The sequence below is a fragment of the Syngnathus floridae genome, chromosome 10, assembly GCF_059516105.1.
Source record: "Syngnathus floridae isolate MCC-2025c chromosome 10, RoL_Sflo_1.0, whole genome shotgun sequence".
Taxonomy (NCBI): domain Eukaryota; kingdom Metazoa; phylum Chordata; class Actinopteri; order Syngnathiformes; family Syngnathidae; genus Syngnathus; species Syngnathus floridae.
The window spans coordinates 297,802-317,478 of record NC_142422.1 but is presented as its reverse complement, the minus strand read 5'-3'; the positions used below and the strand labels follow the sequence as shown (position 1 = coordinate 317,478).

General features: G+C 47.2%; 3 protein-coding genes and 1 long non-coding RNA gene across 11 annotated transcripts; 1 reads left to right on the top strand and 3 right to left on the bottom strand.

Moving 5' to 3' along the window:
• Positions 1-1,771: 1,771 nt before the first annotated feature.
• LOC148391502 (uncharacterized) lies at positions 1,772-8,957 on the bottom strand. Of its 7 annotated transcripts, none has more exons than XR_015860953.1 (11): positions 8,632-8,951; positions 8,462-8,553; positions 8,354-8,381; positions 7,536-7,647; positions 6,357-7,435; positions 6,185-6,265; positions 4,969-6,119; positions 4,813-4,895; positions 3,705-4,742; positions 3,313-3,451; positions 1,772-2,524 (listed from the first exon to the last, which is right to left on the bottom strand). It is a non-coding gene; the product is annotated as an uncharacterized LOC148391502 (long non-coding RNA). The 7 variants fall into 7 exon arrangements; XR_015860950.1 differs by lacking the exon at positions 1,772-2,524 and having other exon boundaries at positions 3,087-3,451; positions 4,969-5,123; positions 5,997-6,119; positions 8,632-8,953; XR_015860952.1 differs by lacking the exon at positions 1,772-2,524 and having other exon boundaries at positions 3,087-3,451; positions 8,293-8,381; positions 8,462-8,519; positions 8,632-8,957.
• Positions 8,958-11,078: 2,121 nt separating this feature from the next.
• Positions 11,079-12,894, bottom strand: snip1 (Smad nuclear interacting protein). Its single transcript, XM_088387460.1, has 4 exons — positions 12,587-12,894; positions 12,297-12,408; positions 11,618-12,159; positions 11,079-11,552 (listed from the first exon to the last, which is right to left on the bottom strand). The coding sequence occupies exons 1-4, from the start codon at positions 12,730-12,732 to the stop codon at positions 11,294-11,296; spliced, it is 1,059 nt and encodes a 352-aa protein (XP_088243586.1). The 5' UTR covers positions 12,733-12,894; the 3' UTR covers positions 11,079-11,293.
• LOC148391500 (axonemal dynein light intermediate polypeptide 1-like) lies at positions 11,595-15,409 on the top strand. Of its 2 annotated transcripts, XM_088387462.1 has the most exons (6): positions 11,775-13,309; positions 13,597-13,715; positions 13,830-13,999; positions 14,087-14,265; positions 14,574-14,738; positions 14,797-15,409. In XM_088387462.1, the coding sequence occupies exons 1-6, from the start codon at positions 13,040-13,042 to the stop codon at positions 14,830-14,832; spliced, it is 939 nt and encodes a 312-aa protein (XP_088243588.1). In that variant the 5' UTR covers positions 11,775-13,039; the 3' UTR covers positions 14,833-15,409. The 2 variants fall into 2 exon arrangements, with proteins under 2 accessions (XP_088243587.1, XP_088243588.1); XM_088387461.1 differs by having other exon boundaries at positions 11,595-13,309; positions 14,574-15,409.
• On the bottom strand, positions 14,846-19,211 carry gnl2 (G protein nucleolar 2). Its single transcript, XM_088387459.1, has 16 exons — positions 18,872-19,211; positions 18,544-18,625; positions 18,337-18,431; positions 18,014-18,153; positions 17,722-17,906; positions 17,562-17,628; positions 17,327-17,485; positions 17,137-17,250; positions 16,932-17,060; positions 16,666-16,770; positions 16,402-16,560; positions 16,074-16,181; positions 15,557-16,008; positions 15,399-15,463; positions 15,145-15,236; positions 14,846-15,031 (listed from the first exon to the last, which is right to left on the bottom strand). The coding sequence occupies exons 1-16, from the start codon at positions 18,933-18,935 to the stop codon at positions 14,882-14,884; spliced, it is 2,166 nt and encodes a 721-aa protein (XP_088243585.1). The 5' UTR covers positions 18,936-19,211; the 3' UTR covers positions 14,846-14,881.
• Positions 19,212-19,677: the final 466 nt, after the last annotated feature.

The following is a 19,677-nucleotide window of genomic DNA, read 5'->3' as shown; positions in this document are numbered from 1 at the left end:
ACGCCACCAGGTGGTCGCCTGTCATGGTGACTACTGTGGAAAGGCTTGCTTCGGACTATCCGTTGAAACTTTCAACACCTAACATGTTTGGATGGAGGATACCCTATCAATATGACCAAATCTCCTTTGGTTCCCGAGCAGGCTCTGGTCGAGTGGTTAATGCCATTGCCTTCAATCAAATGAAAATATTTGTATCGAGTATATTTGTATTGTATATTTGTAAACGTGCTTTTGTTGTGCAATTAACCCTTTATTTATTTATTCTCTTTTTTTTTTTTAACCTCGTGTAGTGTACCTACACATATTGTCATATAAAATGTCTGATTTTTATGTTTTAATTGGCGAATATAAAAACAAGGAATAAGACGCCAGACACGTTTTAACATAAATATTAAAAATAATAATATCAAAAGCAAATTTCAAACCAGCAGTAGATATATTGGATGACAATATTTAGGCGTATATAGGTATACACGTTATTTAAAAACGACTATAAGTGTTATACTACGACACAAGTGTTTACCAGCTCAGTGGCCTAAGAGGAGAGTGTCCGCCCTGAGACTGGGAGGTTGTGGGTTCAAACCCCTGCCGAGTCATACCAGTGACTATAACAATGGTACCCATTTCTTCCCTGCTTGGCACTCAGTGGAAGGGGTTGAAATGGGGCCCCCCCCTGCTGCTCACTTATACTCCGGTGCGACTTACAGTCCGAAAATTACGGTAAGTTCAAAAATATCAGAGGAAGTGATAAACAACTGAGGTGATTTGGTTGCATAAGCAAGCCTAACCCTAAGCACAGCAAAAGCGAGAGCAAGCCTAACACAAACCCTAAGCACAGCAAGAGCTCTGGTCGAGTGGTTCACGCCATTGCCTTCAATCAAATGAAAATATTTGTATCGAGAGTTCATCCTAAAATGAATTGTTCTTGCAAAAATTCTGCCACCGTTGCAGTGCTCCCGTGGACTCATTTTCAAGTCAGTTGCTAAGAAACACCACACCGTTGCACAGAGACAATTCTTGAGTCATATCAAATCAATGATTTTCAAACGGGTCCAAACAAGTTTTTCCCTCATGGCTACAAAGATCTTTAGATCTTTTCGTTCACTCTCGTTCACTGAAAACATTCGTTCTTTTGAACCCATCGTTCACTCACGAGCCAACACTACACTGCAGTAGTGATACACACACACACACACACACACACACAATGATACGACAAACACGATGACACGACTTTTCACGCACCTGCACTTAACGAGGGAATCTTGGGAAACATGTTGGAACGCGGCCCCGAGGACTAGAGCTTGACACCTGTGACCTTTGACCAGGATATTTCCCTCATAAAGTGGCCTGTTATTAGGTACACTTGAAAAGGGCGGTGTACCTAATGGAGTGTCCGTGTGATTCCCTCGTTAAGTGCACCTGCGGGAAAACTTTTAGCTCCTGCGGAACGTGAAAGTGACCAAAAACTTTTCCCGCACCTGCAATATGGCAGTAAATGGCAATATTTTTTCATTTTTACATAGCTTGGAAATGTATTATGATGGAGTTTACAGGTGCAGGCCGGAGGGGGCTCGGCCCAAAGGAAATTAACAGATGGAAATATTTAAAAACACTTGAGGTCACCATTAGATTCAGATTTATCATATATATACACACGTATATAAATTAAATTTCCTTGAAGGGGATTTACACTGTACATGAAAGTATTTGTAACACCATCATCAGTATCTATAAAAACCTTCAGAGGGGAAAGAAGACAATAGCAAAGTGAAGGGATGGACTGATTTTAGACATCACCATATTTCATATTTCCACAGACAGATATAATTTTGATGTAATTCAATTCAATAAACAAATCATAATGTTAATGTACATTCTTGAAGCATACATCAAGTTGTGCAGGACTTGTGCCATAATGTATACATGTCTGATCATTTCTTTTTTATGGAACAGTCGCCCACCACCCTGCCCAGCCCCCCCTTGCTGGCACTACAGTGCTAACAAAAGTTCCACAAGCCTTTTTTTAATTGTATTTATTTTTTAAACTCTCATACGTTTCACCCATTCAGTAACATTTTTTAAAACTATATATTGGAGGAAATTCGACCTTTTAATTACTATTTAAAAAAAGCTGCAAGTGCAGCATCGATAAGTTCGTGCTCGACTCTTTTATTGTACATAGACAACTAGGGGCACAAACTTTGAAATAAAAACCCCCTTAATTTGATTTCCGATTGAGGTCTGCAGTGGAATTTGAAAAAGATACACAATGGTACAAGTCGTATGGCAAAATTGGACATTCAGCTCCACGTCAAAGTTCAGTTTGAAAAGTCCTTGAAAAGTGGTACCCCCCAGTACATGTACCGAGGCTGGCCGTGTAGTTACGCAACTGCTTTGAATTGAAAGCTAAGGTCCTGGAAGTTACACGCTATGTTTATACATTAAATTCACTATAGCAGCAACCTGGACTGGACAGCAGCAGCCTTCTTTGTAGTCGGACAGCCAATGGCAACGCCAAGCCCTGCAACAAAACATGCAAGAAGTTTCACATTCAAGAGATGCACCATCGGTTGAGGCACATCGCGAATGATGACACCAAAGTTGACGTTATTTACAAGACCACCAACAGGAAGCAAACACACCACTGTTGATTTTATTCACAAGAATGCCCACATGATGCATGACGATTCAAAACAAAACGAAAAATGTCTCTGACCACATTAAAACAGCTTTTACTCGTACAGAAAAATGTACCAACATTCTGCAAGATTCTGAGTTCGGTGGCCATTTTAAAGCAGGGTTGCCAAAGATGACTTACTGATCGCAACGGAGACCGTTTGTACACTTGTCGTTTGCATCTATGGGTGTCTGGCTACTTGGCTTTTGTCAACAATTTAGAATGCATGCAGCTTTTCTTTGTGTAGTTAAAAACATAAATAAAAAGCCTGACACTGCATATTTAACAAGTCAATTTTGTTTCAGCCTAACTTTACAATTGTCTTGTCATTGAGAATGTCTCAAATGATTCCAGTTTGTATGCGCGATAGACTGCCAATGCCAATGTTTAAAATGGACCACTTGAATTCAGTTCACAGTTTAATTGCAGTTCAGTGGTACACACACACACAATTACAGTACAAACAGTTCATTTCATGATTAAAAAAACAACAGTAAAACAACAATATTGCAAAATGACGCGGCGCTGAGAGAGAAAGAAAGAGGCATCATGCAGACAGCCAGTGTGCACACCCAGTGAAAAAGTGGAGGGAGGGAAGGAAAGAAAGGACAAAAGAAAAAACGCAGTCATACTCTCCTTAAATGCTGGCTGGGCGCTTTGCCCTCGCCGCATCCGCACCCGTCCGTCTCGTGTCGGCCGCTCATCACGGGCGAAGGTTGGCTCCCCCCCGGCCGGTATTCGACGTTTGGACTCATCCTCCGCCTCGTGCCACTGCAAAAAGAAAAACGGCACTCTGTTGCATGCGGTTCACTTCTGTGGACGTACTCATTACCTGTCTATTAAAGCTTGCTCCTATTTTAAGCTCCCTTTATTAATAGCGTATGCACACATGAATGTTTTTGTTTTCTTTTTATGTCTGTTCCTATATGAAGAATTCAATGCTTATAATTTCTTTGTTGTAAAGTGCTTTGAGCTGCATTTCTTGTATGAAAGGTGCTCTACAAATAAAGTTTTTTATTATTACCCTCTGGTCTCGCGGTCCTGTCCAGTCCCCCTCTGTGCAGGCACTCGTCCGATCCAGTGCCCCAGCAATCCTGAAAGGCAGACATATTGTGTTGGTTTTGGCAAGGGGAAAAATTCCACTAGCAGCCCCCCAACCTTGACTAAGGTAAGTTTGAATCAGGTAACTAGCGGCACGCACGGGCTGGCGCATGTCGGATTGGAGCGATCCGGGTTACCGGGTTTAACCCCTTACAAAAAGGGAGGGAGGGAGGGAGGGGAGGGGGGGGGGGGAGAGAGAGAGAGAGAGAGAGACAGAGAGAGAGAGACAGAGAGAGAGAGACAGAGAGAGAGAGACAGAGAGAGAGAGAGACAGAGAGAGAGAGAGAGAGAGAGAGAGAGAGAGAGAGAGAGAGAGAGAGAGAGAGAGAGAGAGAGAGAGAGAGAGAGAGAGAGAGAGAGAGAGAGGGCGAGAGGGCGAGAGGAGATGAGAAGAGGCTTTGGTGCGCACTTAAGCGCAACCGCCCAGTTCCCCCTGAGTAGAGCTGGCTTGGCCCCAAGAGGAAAAAAAGAGGAAAACGCGACGTCACGGAGAGCGTCACGGAGAAGCTCCTTGTCCTCGACACCGTCGACGACACTGGGACCCAGTCTGGCAGACATTATACCCTGGTATTCCACAAAGGGCAAGGTATAGCCACGTTCCATTCTGAGTGCACCAGGCCATGCAGGTACTGCCGGGCGCGGTGGAGAAAGAGAGCGAGAGAGCGAGAGAGAGAGAGAGCGACAGAGAGCGAGAGAGAGCGAGAGAGAGAGAGGGGAAGGAGGCAGGCAGGGGGTGTCTACTTTGCCGATTCGTATCTAGAGGGTCACAGCAACCCAAATGCCCGTGCGTGCTACTAGTTACCCTATTTAAACAGACAGGGGTAGGGAAAGCACAAAAGAAAAAACAAAGTCATACTCCCCTGAAACGCTGGCTGCATCTGCACCCATCAGTCTCGTGTGGGCCGCTCGTCACGGGCCAAGGTCCGGGTCTGCTCCGGCCGGTGTTGGACTCTTCTTTCGCCTCGCACAAGTGCAAAAAGACAAACGGCACTCAGTTGCATGCGGTTCACTTCTGTCAACGTACTCATTACCTGCCCCCTCCCTGGTCTTGTGGGTGCAGCCCAGTCCCTCTCGGTGCAGGCTGGTGCTCGTCCCATCCGCCGCCCTGGCAACCCTGAACGGCAAAAATAAGGAAATCATATTAAAACTAACAAGTGTTGCATATTGGATTGCCATGTCACTACCACCTCTGGCCAGCCTTGGCCAGTCGTGCATCAGGCTCCTCTTCAACACTTGGCGACTGCTTTTTTTGGGTGATTCCTTCCTTTGCACCCCGCTCACCAATCGCGGGTCTGGTGGCCTCCATCCACCGGCTCTTCGTTTCATACATCGTCTCTTCCACCTTGCAAGACAAGCACAAAAGTCTCGCTGCGCCGTCGCTTGCGCTTGCCGTCGCTTGCGCAGTCGCTTGCGCTTGCCGTCGCTTGCGCTTGCCGTCGCTTGCGCTTGCCGTCGCTGCGCGGTCGCTTGCGCTTGCCGTCGCTGCGCGGTCGCTTGCGCTTGCCGTCGCTGCGCGGTCGCTTGCGCTTGCCGTCGCTGCGCGGTCGCTTGCGCTTGCCGTCGCTGCGCGGTCGCTTGCGCTTGCAGTCGCTGCGCGGTCGCTTGCGCTTGCAGTCGCTGCGCGGTCGCTTGCCGTCGCTGCGCGGTCGCTTGCCGTCGCTGCGCGTTTGGCACTCAATGAGGGCTGCACAACATTTTGGAAAATCAATGATATGGCAGTATTGGGCCAGACCACTGCATTGAGGCAAGTTGTGCAAAATTCTCTGATGGAGGTTAACTATTTGATCGCAATGAGATCAGTTAGATGAGTTAACTTTAACTTACATCAATGACTTATCGTCTTAACTCATTACAAATAGTTAGGCAAGAAAACATGTTTCATTTGAGACATGAAAAAACAAATCTTTGCGGTCTTAAAGTGCATGTTAATAACCTAGACCACCATATGGCAGTTTTCCAATACACGTGCAGCCCTACACACGTCACCATTGGTGTCCAAATGGCAGCCTCGGGGCAACTTGATCAACACACCACACGACTGAACACGACACTGCTTTGTAGCACTAAATATCAATGGCAACATTTCGTGATTGATTTAATGAATTTGCGTCAAAGAATTCTGAATTTGTTTCAGTATGCAGCCCTCAAGCAGACATTGGGACACCGCTGGTGTAATTAAAAAAAAAAAAAAAAAAAAAAAAAATCCATTTCACACGTTGAAGCTGCGCAGGTCGACGCCTCCAGGGAAGCAGGTCTCCCTCACAACTCGGCGACTTCAGAGCGATGCCACAGCGGTCCGTTCACCTCTGATCAGATCGTGTCACATCCCAGTCGCCATCTGCAGAAACAGAAACAAATGTTAGAAACTCAAAGAGCACCCCAAGTTGTCAGTCACTTGCTTACTTGATCACAGCGGCTAGCTACTATTGGTGAGCGTCGCCCGGTCGGATGGGGCCGTGCGCCTCCCCCCCTTTTCCGTCCGGCCTGCAAATGGCAGAACATGCACTGAGTTGGGCGCTGCTCGCATCACTATGTCTACCTCGTGGACCCGCTCGCCCAAACACCGCCCCCTCACCTAGAGAACAAAGGACACAGCTTAGATTCAAGCACGACAGCGGTAGGTTAGAAAAAGACTAAATGCTACTGTCTCGCTCCAATGCTGTCCTACACCTAGGGGAGAACAAAGAACGCAAGTACCACAGTGGTGGTAGGTTAGGGCAACAGTGGCAGGTTAGAAAAAGACAAAATGGTACAAGTCAAATTGCAAAATTGGACATTCGGGATCGGCTCGCTCCAACGCCGCCCTACACCGAAGGGGGAGAACAAAGAATGCAGCAAGTACAACAGTGGCAGGTTAGAAAAAGACACAAAATGGTACACATATGGCAAAATTGAACATTCGGATCCACATCAAAGTTTCGTTTTGTCTCCGTCCGCGTAACCACGTCCTCCCCCAAGTGAGCCGTCAATGGCAACAAAGCACAAGACAACGCTGGATCCAGACAAGCCACAACCACAGCACACCTCTTAAGCAAGACCAACCATCAGAGCCCCAAACACTGGCCACACCTGCAACCTTTCCGTCGTGCACCCATAACCAAAGGCAACCACACTGCCCCCTCCTGGGCACATGATCCGCACATGTTGACTTTTGCAGCGTGTTGCTTTATTCTTGACTTGATATAGCATTGCTCTTTTGGATATGGCATTGCTCTTTTGGATATGGCATTGCTCTTTTGGATAGGCCATTGCTCCTTTGGATAGGCCATTGCTCCTTTGGATAGGCCATTGCTCCTTTGGATAGGCCATTGCTCCTTTGGACAGGCCATTGCGCCTTTGGACAGGCCATTGCGCCTTTGGACAGGCCATTGCGCCTTTGGACAGGCCATTGCGCCTTTGGATAGGCCATTGCTCCTTTGGATAGGCCATTGCTCCTTTGGATCGGCCATGGCTCCTTTGAATAGGCCATGGCTCCTTTGAATAGGCCATGGCTCCTTTGGATAGGCCATGGCTCCTTTAGATAGGCCATTGCTCCTTTGGATAGGCCATCGCTCCTTTGGATAGGCCATCACTCCTTTGGATAGGCCATCGCTCCTTTGGATAGGCCATTGTGCCTTTTCATATGGAATTATCCCATTCGGCTCCTCTTGCAGCCTACAAAAACACAGACAGCCATTAATTGTGTGCTGGGAAGCTAAAACTCGACAACCATTGTGTGTTGGGAAGTTGAAACTTGACAAAAACAGGTTTTCACCTGATTTAGGACTACTCTTCCTCAGTGTCCTCAACATCACTGAAAGGGCTCCTTCAAGAGCCTCCTGCTTGCTTTGTATAGAAGGATGCTGGCTGGGCGGCAGTTTTTAGTGCTACAAAAGACGAGCAAATGATTGCAACAAAAATAGACATTGAGTCGAGTGCCAATGGCATGATTTTTTACCAACAACTATACATACTAGGAGTTTTACATTTGAAAAAAAATATTATATTGTAGTAAGTTATGATAATTTATCAAAATTAGTTAATATTTTAATTTTATACATTCTAAGTAGCGTTTTACATTTGAAAAAATATATATACTTATATTGTAGTAAATTATGATAATTATTCAGGATTATAATTCATATTTTAATTTCATCATTCATCAACTCCCCTCACATTGGACAGATGATCCAGGTTGGCGGCGTGCAAAACGGGAGAAAATAACCCGCGCAAGTGTTTGTTGCGTAACGGAACGAGAGCGGGCGGGCGCCATCTTTGAATGGATTTGGTCCGATTTTGACACGACTTAACATATACGTTGCATTCACCAGTTTGCATGACACAGAAATGGCACACGCATAATATAAAATAATAAAAAATGGTTTAGCTGATTAGAGTCAAACTAACATTTCCTATAGTCAGACAAACACGCGCTTATCGGCGGCGTCATTGACGAACCGTCTACAGACAGACGAATGAAAAAAATACTGGCCAGCATTAAAAAAAACAACCGCGAAAGACATTTAAAATACCACCAAAACGCGCAACGACGCGACGCCAAGTGGATTGTGGCGTGTCGGGCCGTGCCGAAACCTCAAGCACTCCCTAGACAGCGAAAATCCTGCAAGAAATAATAAATGGCATCGTAAGAAACTGCAAACATTTGCTCACGGGCTAAATGGCCTGCGGCCTACAATTTACCTCCAGGCCCACCGTCGCGGTGGACGTGACGTTGCCGAGTCACGAGAGTACGACAATCCTGCGACGAACAAAATAAATTGGAAAAAAAAGGCCTGTGAGAAAAAGCAACAAAGCGTGCCGTCGTGAGAAACGGCAGGAGACGACAAACATTTGCTAGCATGCTCGCTTACCTGAGAAACCGTCCGCCGCCGCCGCCGCCGCCGGCCCGCGCTCGGTGGCACCTGCATATGATAACTCCCCTTGAGCGTGCACACCTGTCTTCAATTGACCTAAAGCCCTGACGTCACATCCGTCGATTCAGATCTTCTTCTCCTGATCGTCTAACGGCGCTCGGCACACTGACGCCACCAGGTGGTCGCCTGTCATGGTGACTACTGTGGAAAGGCTTGCTTCGGACTATCCGTTGAAACTTTCAACACCGAACATGTTTGGATGGAGGATACCCTATCAATATGACCAAATCTCCTTTGGTTTCCGAGCAGGCTCTGGTCGAGTGGTTAACGCCATTGCCTTCAATCAAATGAAAATATTTGTATCGAGAGTTCATCCTAAAATGAATTGTTCTTGCAGAAATTCTGCCGCCGTTGCAGTGCTCCCGTGGACTCATTAGGTACACTTGAAAATGGCAGTGTACCTAATGGAGTGTCCATGTCATTCCCTCGTTAAGCGCAGCTGCGTGAAAAGTTTTAGCTCCCGCAGAACGTGAAAGGAGCTAAAGGTTTTCACGCAGGTGCGCTTAACGAGGGAATCACACGGACACTCCATTAGGTACACCGCCATTTTCAAGTGTACCTAATAACAGGCCACTTTATTAGGGAAATATTCAAGAGTTCAAGATTCAAGAGTTTTTTATTATTTTTTTATTATTTTTATATCACGGTCAAAGGTCACAGGTGTCAAGCTCTAGTCCTCTGGGCCGCGTTCCAATATGTTTTCCAAGTTACCCTCGTGCTGTGGTGGAGAGGGTGAGCTGCACCAAGTTCCTGGGGGTGCACATCAGTGAGGACCTCTCCTGGTCCGCAAACACCTCGTCACTGGCAAAGAAAGCTCAGCGCCGCCTGTACTTCCTGCGGCAGCTCAGGCGTGCATGTGCTCCTCAGGCAGTCCTGTCTACATTCTACCGTGGCACCATTGAGAGCGTCCTCACCAGTTGCATCGCTGTCTGGGGTGGTAACTGCACTGAACAGAACTTGAAGGCCCTGCAGCGCATAGTGAATACGGCTAGTAAGATTATTGGTGCTTCGCTCCCCTCCCTGAAGGACATTTACACCTCCCGTCTCGCCCGCAAGGCGACCTCGATTGCCAGAGATGTGAGTCACCCGGCTCACTCTTTGTTTGACCTTCTGCCCTCTGGGAAGAGGTACAGGAGCCTGCGCTCCCGCACCACCAGACTCCCCAACAGCTTCTTTCTCCAGGCTGTTAGGGCCCTGAACTCGCTACCCCCTTCTGCGTAGCGTGCGGCACTGTTGCGCTATTTTCGGGAATGTCTGCTGTACGCGCACTTGCTCCTTTTTTTTCTGCTCCTCTTATTTATTTATTTATGTTTTTATTTATTTATTGTTGTGTTATTTCTTCATTATTTATTCAGCACGCTTTTGTTGTACTTGTTTACTTGTTTGTCTGTTGTGAGCCATGTCTTGTCACCGTGGGATAGGGGGGAACGAAATTTCGGTTTCTTTGTGTGTCTTTGGCATGGGGAGAAATTGACAATAAAGCTGACTTTGACTTTAAAAGATTTTGGTCATTTTCACATTCTGCAGGAGCTAAAAAAGGATCAGTGTGTGTGTGTGTGTGTGTGTGTGTGTGTGGTGGTGGAGGGAACGATTCGTTTGAACGACTCTTTTGAGTGAAATGATTCTAGAGATTCAGTTCACTTAAAAGAACCGGAATGCACATCACTAGAGCGAGTGAGTGGCCGCCCGCTCGACCGCCCGCCCACTCCGCTTGGGTGGTGTCAAATCGACGAACATTCCCGAAACTCCACCCTACTTCGGTGACGAAACATATCCTGAAACCGGATACTTGTGCTTTTTGTGTTCCCACTGCTTTGGCACTCAATGTTTCAATGAAGTTGTTGACTTCCGCCCGCGGTAACTTTTCATTGTCTTGAACTGTGGTGGCGGGTTGCGCAATAAGCTGGGCTCGGCACGGCACGGCACATGCTACCGCTCTAATTGTGTTCTTTCCCAGTAATACAAACGCTTGCATACTGTAACGAGCTAGGGTGCCAAGCCCCTTTTGTTGCCAGCCTTGCACTTTTGCAGCCAAGAGACAGAGCGGCTGCACGTTGCTTCACTGTGGATCACAATGCGAGTGGCACCTTGTGGACATTCGGGGTAGCGCCTTTGCTTGATTCAGAGCAGGAGTCGTCGACATGTTTGCTTCTAAAATAACACATTGACTCCATTTTTCTTTCTTTCTTTCTTTCATATTTTGGAGGTTATTAATAGTGGCGATGAATATCAAAAAACGCAGCACGTTTATTTCCCTGTCTGATCCCTTCTACAAGAGTCCTCGAAAAGAATGTCCCATCACTGATCATCTGGCAGACAAGGCACAATGAAAATGATGCTCCTAATTTTCAAATATTTCATGGCCAACAATTCGGTCGATGCAGTTGAATGGTTGACAGTCTTTATTTACAGTAGAAAAATGTCATTTTACATGACTGACGTGAGAAAATAAAAAGGCGGGTGAATGTCTACGGACACCTCAACGTCACGTCACGTCACGTCACGTCACGTCACGTCACGCCACGCCACGCTCGACCGCTTCATTCAACAGGTCCCGTCTCGAAACGCAAAAGAATACAATTTGAACATCTCTCTTTTGTTACTCATCCAGGCCTTCGTCCTCCTCGTCCGGCTGCTCCTTGACGTCCACCTCGCTGGTGTCTGAGAACTCGTGCAGCAGGACGTACTCGCGACTGCTGAAGCCGAACTTGAGCACGTCCTTCTCCTTGAGCTCGTAGTAGCGCTGCGCCTCGATGCGCTGGTTGTTCAGGTAAGTGCCGTTGCCCGACGCCAAGTCGATGATGTACGGTCTCACCCGGCGGCCCGCGGTGCCGTCGGCCCGCGTGAACTCCGTCACTCTGAAAAAGAGGCTCTTTCGAGTCGTTCTACCGTGTCGGGTTGACTCCAATCGAGCTGCGCTTACCTGTACTGGAAGACGGCGTGCTGCTTGGAGCAGGACGGGTGATCGATGGGAATGTCGGCGATTTTCCGCTGTCTCCCCAACAAATAGGCACTCTGTCTGTGAATGTACATGACGGGAAGCTGCTCGTCGTTCTTAAACGGGTAGAGCCGCCACCTGCGCTTGGGAATGCGCGCCTCGGGCGGCTCGTTGTACTTGATCACGACTCCCCGGAAGGTGTTGGTGTCTTCCGTGAGCGCCCCCGACAGGCCAAAGTTGGGCTTCTCCTTGTCGGCGGGGGGCTCCGTCGGGCTGTTGCTGGCGCTCTCCTGACGGCCAAAGTTCATTTCCTGGTTCTCCTCGCGCCTTTCACGATTTTCCCGCCGCTGCTCGTCGTGCTGGCGCCGCTCGGCTTGTTGCGAGGTGGCCGCATCCCGCTCCCGCCGTCTGTCGCCGTTACGTTCTCTCTCGTGAGGTCGCTCCGATTCCCACTTGCTGCGCCTTTCCTCCGGCTGCTCGTTTCGTCTTCTCTGCTCATCTCCGCCAGGACGATGCTCGTCACGCTCCTGTGTTGCGATTGGTAATAGGACGATGATTTGGGAAAATAAGTTTCAGATGAAGCAGTCACTTGGTCAATTGATTTGAAAAGAAAAGTCGAGTTTGGTCATTGTGATTCATTTTGGGAAGAAAACGACTAGTTCACCCGCTTTAACTTGACATCAGCACCGCGATGAGGACTTCGCCTCCGAGGAGATCTGCTACCTCGCCGGGGAGGGGGGCTCTTTCTCCTGCCTGCGCTTGTCCTAACAGGCGACCTGGACCGAATATAAACATACAAAACAAATCTTGGAAAGCATAACATTTGGTTTGTTGCGCAACAAATGCTAACGGCTAGCCAAGCAAGCTAAGCTACACTAACTTTGTACCACGCGTTGTTTTATGGAAGAAAAACCACGATTTAAAACAACATGTCTTAATAACAAGTAGGAAGACCTGCTGGCTCTCCTCCTCGGTGGGCTTCTGTTGTCACTGGGCGAGCGGCGTGTTCTGTGCGGCCTCGCGGGGCTTAGCTTCTCTTGTTTCACCTTAACTTTCATTTCGGGCGAGTCCCTTCTCTTGTGTCGTTTTTCTTTGGCCATTTGCTTTTCACTAAAAGAGTCCTCCCAAAAACTTGTAGAGCACTTTACCTTAAGCGTACATGACCGTTTCCTAGGAAAAACAAACGAAGCGAAAAACAGTTGCGCTAGTGTACGTTACGGAATCTTTACTTCCGCTTCCGATGAGAAACAGCTAAATGTGCCCCGGCGAAGAACTGCATGTAGAATGGTTCCGTTTTGGAGTCACACGTGTTTCATTTTTAGAGATAGCGCACTTAAACACGATAGCAAAATGTAATTCTTTCGTAAAAACCTACTCTTTAACTTATGATGCAAACTAAATGTATGAATGGTAACATCTTACTTTTTCTACTCTTTTCGATCCTACCCGGATCGAAGGAAATGGACACCAGGAGACGGTTGCCATAACGACAAAAAAACGTCAACGCGAACTTTTTTTTTTTTAGTTGAAACCAACGTGGAGCTGGAGCTTGTTATTTTTATTTTTTTAAAAAGTCATCATAACATATCATACAAGATGAGTGAGTTCACAGAGTCTCTTCTCAAATATGACACTCCAGTTTCAATAAGCAAAGGCACCGTTAGGAAATCAGTAAAAGTAAGTAGACACATTTATTTAAACTGCATGAATTACAAATAGTTGTTATAATCACAGATCAATTCTAATTATGAACAGACTATTCATTGTAGGTAACCTGTTTGTCCTGAGTGCTCGTCATTATTTTACGCTTTAAGACTTGTTAGTGTGATCTGTATTCTCAAATTGCGGTCCAGTCTTTTTTTTTTTCTTCTTCCTTGAAAACACGACTTTATTCTTATAACACTACAGCCCCTTTTCAGAGAACATTTAAAGGTATGTATATATATATATATATATTCCCGCAGGGGCGTCCATTCAAAGTGAGCCCACATCAGCCTGCTGACACCCCTGTGCCCCCTCCTCCTAAAAGCAAATCAGGGTCACCTGAAAATGAGGAAGTCCTCAACATCATCTTTCCCCCGAGGTGAGTGCACCCCAGCCCAGCCCAGCCCAGCCCAGCCTAGCCCAGCCCAGCCCAGCCCAGCCCGCAACGCCTTTTCCACCACCCCAACAAACTCGCATTGTAACCTCCGTCTAGAGAGTGGACGGAGGGCAACGACATGTGGGCCCAACGAGTGTCCAGTAGGCCAAGTACACGGGCCGACGTGGTCAAGCTGGAAGAGGCGCTTGACAGGAAGCTGCAGCAGAGGCGGGCCTTGGAAACGGGCATCTGCCCCATTCGCAGGGACTTGTACGCTCAGTGCTTCGGTAACTACGAATGATGGCAATTTGACGCCACAGGAATGAACACAGTCACTGCCGTACTTGTATTCCCCCTTTTTTCTTTATTTCGAGACGAGCTGATCCGGCAGGTGAGCATCAACTGCGTCGAGCGGGGCCTCCTGCTGCTGCGCGTCCGAGACGAGATCCAAACGACCGTGGCCGCTTACCAGACCCTGTACGAGAGCAGCGTGGTCTTCGGGATGAGGAAAGCTCTCCAGGCCGAGCAGGACAAGGAGGACATGCGACAAAGAGTAAGCAGCCCCACCAGTTTTACGCTTGGCTCTACAAAACGCAGTTCAACCGCACATCCAGCAGGTGGCAGTATTAACGGAGAGAGAAAAAAAAAAAGGAATACAGTAGGGCGTTCTTAGCGCTTTGCATGCAGATCATTCACATCGACACTCTTCCACAAACAAAAGCCATTCTCCTCACCTGTTGTCATAACGATTAAAGTCACAGACATCTAATCAAGACAAGTTTTATTTCAAATAAACACATCGTAACGCGCCTCCATTGAAAATGATACCGAGCTGATTGTCCCCTGCATTTACACTTCCAGATTAACGATCTGGAGAAAGAAAAGGAGGAGCTGACCATGCGGCTGAATGCGCAGAACGCCCAATGCGTGGCCAACGAGAAAAGGGAAGAGGAAAAACGGGAAGCGCAAGAAAAGAAGCACGTGGAGCAGATTCAGTTTTTGAAGAAGACCAACCAGCAGCTCAAGGTAGAACACGGCGACTTGTCCCGACTTTCCTTCTCCTAATATCTGTATTTCCGTTCAGGCCCAGCTGGAAGGAATTGTCACGCCAAAGAAGTAACTTCCAAACATCATTCAAAGTCTTTCCGAATCGATTTTATTGCTATCCTTTAGCGCTTAGCTCTCTTAGCTTTTCTGCCCTCCGACGTTGGCGCTTGGCTGTCCATCTTCTTGTCCTTGTTCCTGTTCTTGACGTTGTGCGTTTCGTAGTAGCGCGAGCCGACTTTCTTGGACCGCTGGGCGCGATCCATCGCTCTTCTCTGTCCAAGTGGAAAAACACCGACCCGTTATCTTTTTCACTTTTGTGACAGACATTTACAAAAGTGATTCAATGCGTGGAAACAAGTCAAATGCATTTTAGGTTCTTCTTCACCTCTTTGGACGAGAGTTTGGGTCGTCGGGCGGATCGGCCATCTTCCTCATCGTCGCTGTCAGCTTTCCGCTTTCTGTTTTTCTGAGCAGTGACTAAAATCAATCAAAACGAGAGTGTCAGAGAAAAACTATTTTGACAGCGAGGCTAGCGCAAGAATCAACAATGTACGGTTGTTGAAGGGGAAAAAGATTCAGTTCACATGTATTGCACCAAAAAAACATTAATAAATGTTCAAAGATGTGATTCTTAGTTACCTTTCATCTGCGCTTGTTTGGTCTTGATGTTCGATAACAGTTTGTCCGAATCAGCTTTTGGTATCCTAGTACAAGTAGAAGGTGAGTTTCGTTTTCAACTGGATCAAAACAATGTGCCATCCTCCTCCTTCAACATTTGGTCGAGCGCTCACACTGACCTGATGGCAGAGAAGCGTTTGGATTTGGCCCGGTCCAGAAACTGCTTGTATTTGGCGATCTTCTCGTCCAACTCGCGGATCACCTGCTTGGAATTCTTCTTGACAAGGGGACTCTCTTCGGCGGCCGGCTCGCCGCCGCCTCCCGCTTTCTCTTCTTCCTTTCCACCCTCCTCCTCTTCCTCACTGTCGTCGTCCTCCTCCTCGGCCTCCGAGCCGGAGATGTCCAGGTCGGGCATCTCCACGGGGACCAGGTCCTCCTCGTTGAATTCGGGCGCCACGTTGATCTTGCCGAAGTTCTGCCGCACGTTGGACAAAATCTTGTGAAGCTCCTCCTCCTCCTTTTGCCGTTTCTGCCGCTCTTCGTCTTCAGCGCCGACGGGGGCGGGCGCGGCGGCCTCCTCCGTCTGGACTTCTTGCGCGTTGGCTACTGCTACTGGGGGAGCTTCGACTTCCTTGTGAAACGGAGGAAAAAAAGGTAATGGGACATTCTGTAGCATGCATCAAATTGTTGGTTTACCTCTTGGTCAAGCTCGGGCCCGGGAGGCTTCACAAAAAAAGGTATCCGCCCCCTCTGCCAATCGTTTAACACCATCTTGGACACCGTGGGCAGATCTGGTTCTCCGCCCTGCACAACACAACACGAGACGAGACGAGACGAGACAAACTGTCTAATAACTATAATGTACTTCACAGAATTAAAAACGGGGGAATCCTAAAAAAACCGTAGCAACAATATTTCCCTATGAATGCTCGATTAAAAAGTTGATTACAGAGAGATGAGAAATTAGACCAAAACGTGATCATTGTTTCAGCTCACGCAGACTTTTCCAACCGCCCGCTCGTACTTTCAGAAGTTTGCCGGTGCGGAAGGCCAACTTCTCGAGGAAATCCTCTGCCGAGCTCCACGTGGGGATGCGGTACGTCTTCTGGATGTACTCCGGCTTGGCCCGCTCCAGCACTGCACCGATGTGCTCCTCGGGGTCCTTGATCTTCTCCACTTGGACCTTTCGTGACAAGGGATAGGAGTGCAGCAGGTTTTAAGCCTCAAGTCTTTTTGTTTTGTTTTTCGTTTTTAACACCAAAAGATTGGAAAGAAAAGACCGACGTACCACTCCTTTAAGAACAATATCCGTTTCGCTGTCCTCTGAAGGGTAGACCACACCGGGACAATCAATGAGGAAGATGCGTCGCATCAAAGTGATATACTGCCACACCTGGGACCAAGCCCGACAAAAAATAAATAAATAAATAAATATTTTCAGATCATCATTTCAGATCAAGCAAATTTGGATGATTTGCTTTCATCATCTGCTCCACTGATTAGTGGTATATGTTTTTTTTGTGTTTTTTTTCCTGTGCCATTGAGAAAGCGTACCTTAGTTTCTCCAGCAATGGGCGCGACATTGCAGACTTTCTTGGAGCGCAGTGTGTTGATGACAGAGCTTTTGCCCACGTTGGGGTAACCGATGAAGCCCACACTGATCTGTTTCTTATCTGTGTGGAGCTGCAAGGGAAGAAAAAAAAAAGAAGTTACCTCTCAGTTGATAGGTTTTGTTTTCGAAAAGCTTTAGCGGGTCTACCTTGCCAAACTGCCTGAGGAGCTGAATGAGGGAGCCTTTACCAAACGAGTTGGTGAGACTGGCGTGGAAAGCCAGGGTGGGGTACTCCTGGGACAACAGCGCCACCCAGCGTTTCTGGTTGAACACAGAGCCAGCCCGTGTTTCAGTCAAGCTGCTCAAGAGTCAAGAGTTGGAGGAAGGGAAGTCTTACGGTGACCCAAGTAGGGATGAGGTCGCACTTGTTAAGCACAAAGATCAAGTGCTTCCACGACTTCTCCTTCTTGATGTAAGCCTCGATACTCTGCGAGCGGGTGCCCATCGGGTCGCGGGCGTCCAGCACTTGGATGACGACGTCGGACGAGTCGATCACCTGGAGCGGCCAAAAAGCAGCCCTTGGTTGAATTCCCAATTGAGCGCACAGGATCCATGTTAGCGTGCAACCGTACCTTGTACAGTTCTCCCCAAATCCTCTTGGACTGACCCTTTTTGAAAATCTCTTCGCGGACCGCGTCCCTGTCGCAAAGCAAAAAGTAGTCGGTCGCAAATTCGTATTTTGTAGGTCGGCAAGATGCTGCGCAAGAGTCATTCTGCATCGCCGGGCCTTACCGGACCCCCGTGTCCTCCGTCACCAAGTCTTTGTCCTTTTCGGCATTGTAGCTCAAGGACGAAGCTTCGGCTTGCTCCAACAGGTCCTTGACGTCGGTCACCACAAGACTGGGCCGCTTCCGCTGTGCCTTGGGTCCAAACGTGGTCTGGAAAGCCTCCGTGTCTAAAATGTGCACTTTGGAGTTCTGCCAAAAGAAGCAGGAGAGGAGACCTTGTTGTCATGCTGACTCCAAAAATGGATCTCTGGCCTTTGAAGTTGCGTCGGAGGACATGAGCCTGATCTTTCACTCACGTGCGCTTTGACTCGGTCGTGCAGCAGCGTCATAGGCACTTTGCTCGGTCTCATCACAACGCGGTACGGATCCTTCTTCACAGCACCCATCTCTTCTTGGAACTTCTGCAGGGATGATTGCTTGATCACCCGCGTGTTTGCTGCATGACAAAAAGTTGCAAATGAACCCCTGTCCGCACCAATTTGACCTGTCGTACATGTGTCCGAAACAACTACGGGTTGACGTGTTGGTTTGGCGTTTACATTTTAAACAGATGACACAACTGGTCTTCGACATACACTCGCGTAACGTAAAACAATAGCAAATCTGCCATTGAACTCACTAAACCACTTGATGTTGGGTTCAACTCGAGCCACTGTCCCGGGAGTCACAGTAGACTGGTATTGTAAGGGCTTGACGACTTTTCCTCTGTTGTTACTGGTTTAAAACAACAACAACAACAACAACGGATTCAGGTCATGCACACGTATCACAACATTGCAGCAGTTTCTATGAAATTAAACACACAAATAAAAACCAAATCAGTTACCATCTCTGTTTTTGTCGGTACATATTCAGACGTCTGATGGTAGCGCGATCCCTCATGGTGCTGCCCCCACCCGTGACCCGATCTGGGAGGGGGGGAAACAACACAATTACATTTACAAAAATGTCACGTGATTTATTGTGTGTTAAAATTAGGATGGGCTACACTCCAGCACAAGTCTGCTGTCTTCTTTGCATGCTATTTTCTATTTCCAGTATCCACAATTGCTACTGTAATGATGCAAATTTCTCGTACTGATCTTGAGCTTACGCTAAATGTCAGTCGGCTGACTGTAAACAAACCGTGTGGCTAACAAAGTTAGCTTACTTACCAGGGTTGCTGCTGGACGTCGAACGATTTATCGAGCTTTTTCCCTTGAATTGAGGTTTCACCATCTTGACCGTTCAACCGGCGAAGCCGTCAAAGATCTATATTTAAAAAAAAAACGGCTCCAAATAAAGGTGCCGAAAGGTGAAGTTCGTTGGTATGTCTTTTTTCGTTCGACGACGTGTGGCACACGTGTGGACAATCGTGTTGGCTCGTGAGTGAACGATTCGTTCAAAGGAAGGAATCTTTTCAGTGAATGTGAGTGACTGAACGGATGTGTGAGTGAACGAGTGAGCGCACTGCGCTAACGGCTAACTTTATTGCATGAAGGGATGCGCCACGGCGGGGAGATGATGCTTCTCTTTATTTTATAATACTTACAGTAGTTTTGATATAACACGTGTATGCATATATACGCCTAAATATTGTTATCCAATACATCTACTGCAATTTCACATTAGATTGCTGGTTTGAAATGTACTTTTATTCTTCTTATTTCAATAAACTTTTATTTTCAAACTTGTCTGTTGTTTGAGTGTTTTATTCCTTGTTTTCATTTTTGCGCATGAAAACATACAAATCTGACATTTGGTTAATTGGTTGATATGACAATATGTGTATGTGTTTTACGTCATGTGTAATATGTGTTGGTGTCGCCCGAAATAACAAATGTAGGCAGATTGTGTAACGAGGTCACCTGATGGCCCAATAGCTTTGTTTCAGTGCCTTTTGATTTATTTCCGTATTCCGTGAACGATTCTTTTGAACGACTATTTTGAGTGAACTGATTCAGCTCACTTAAAATGCACA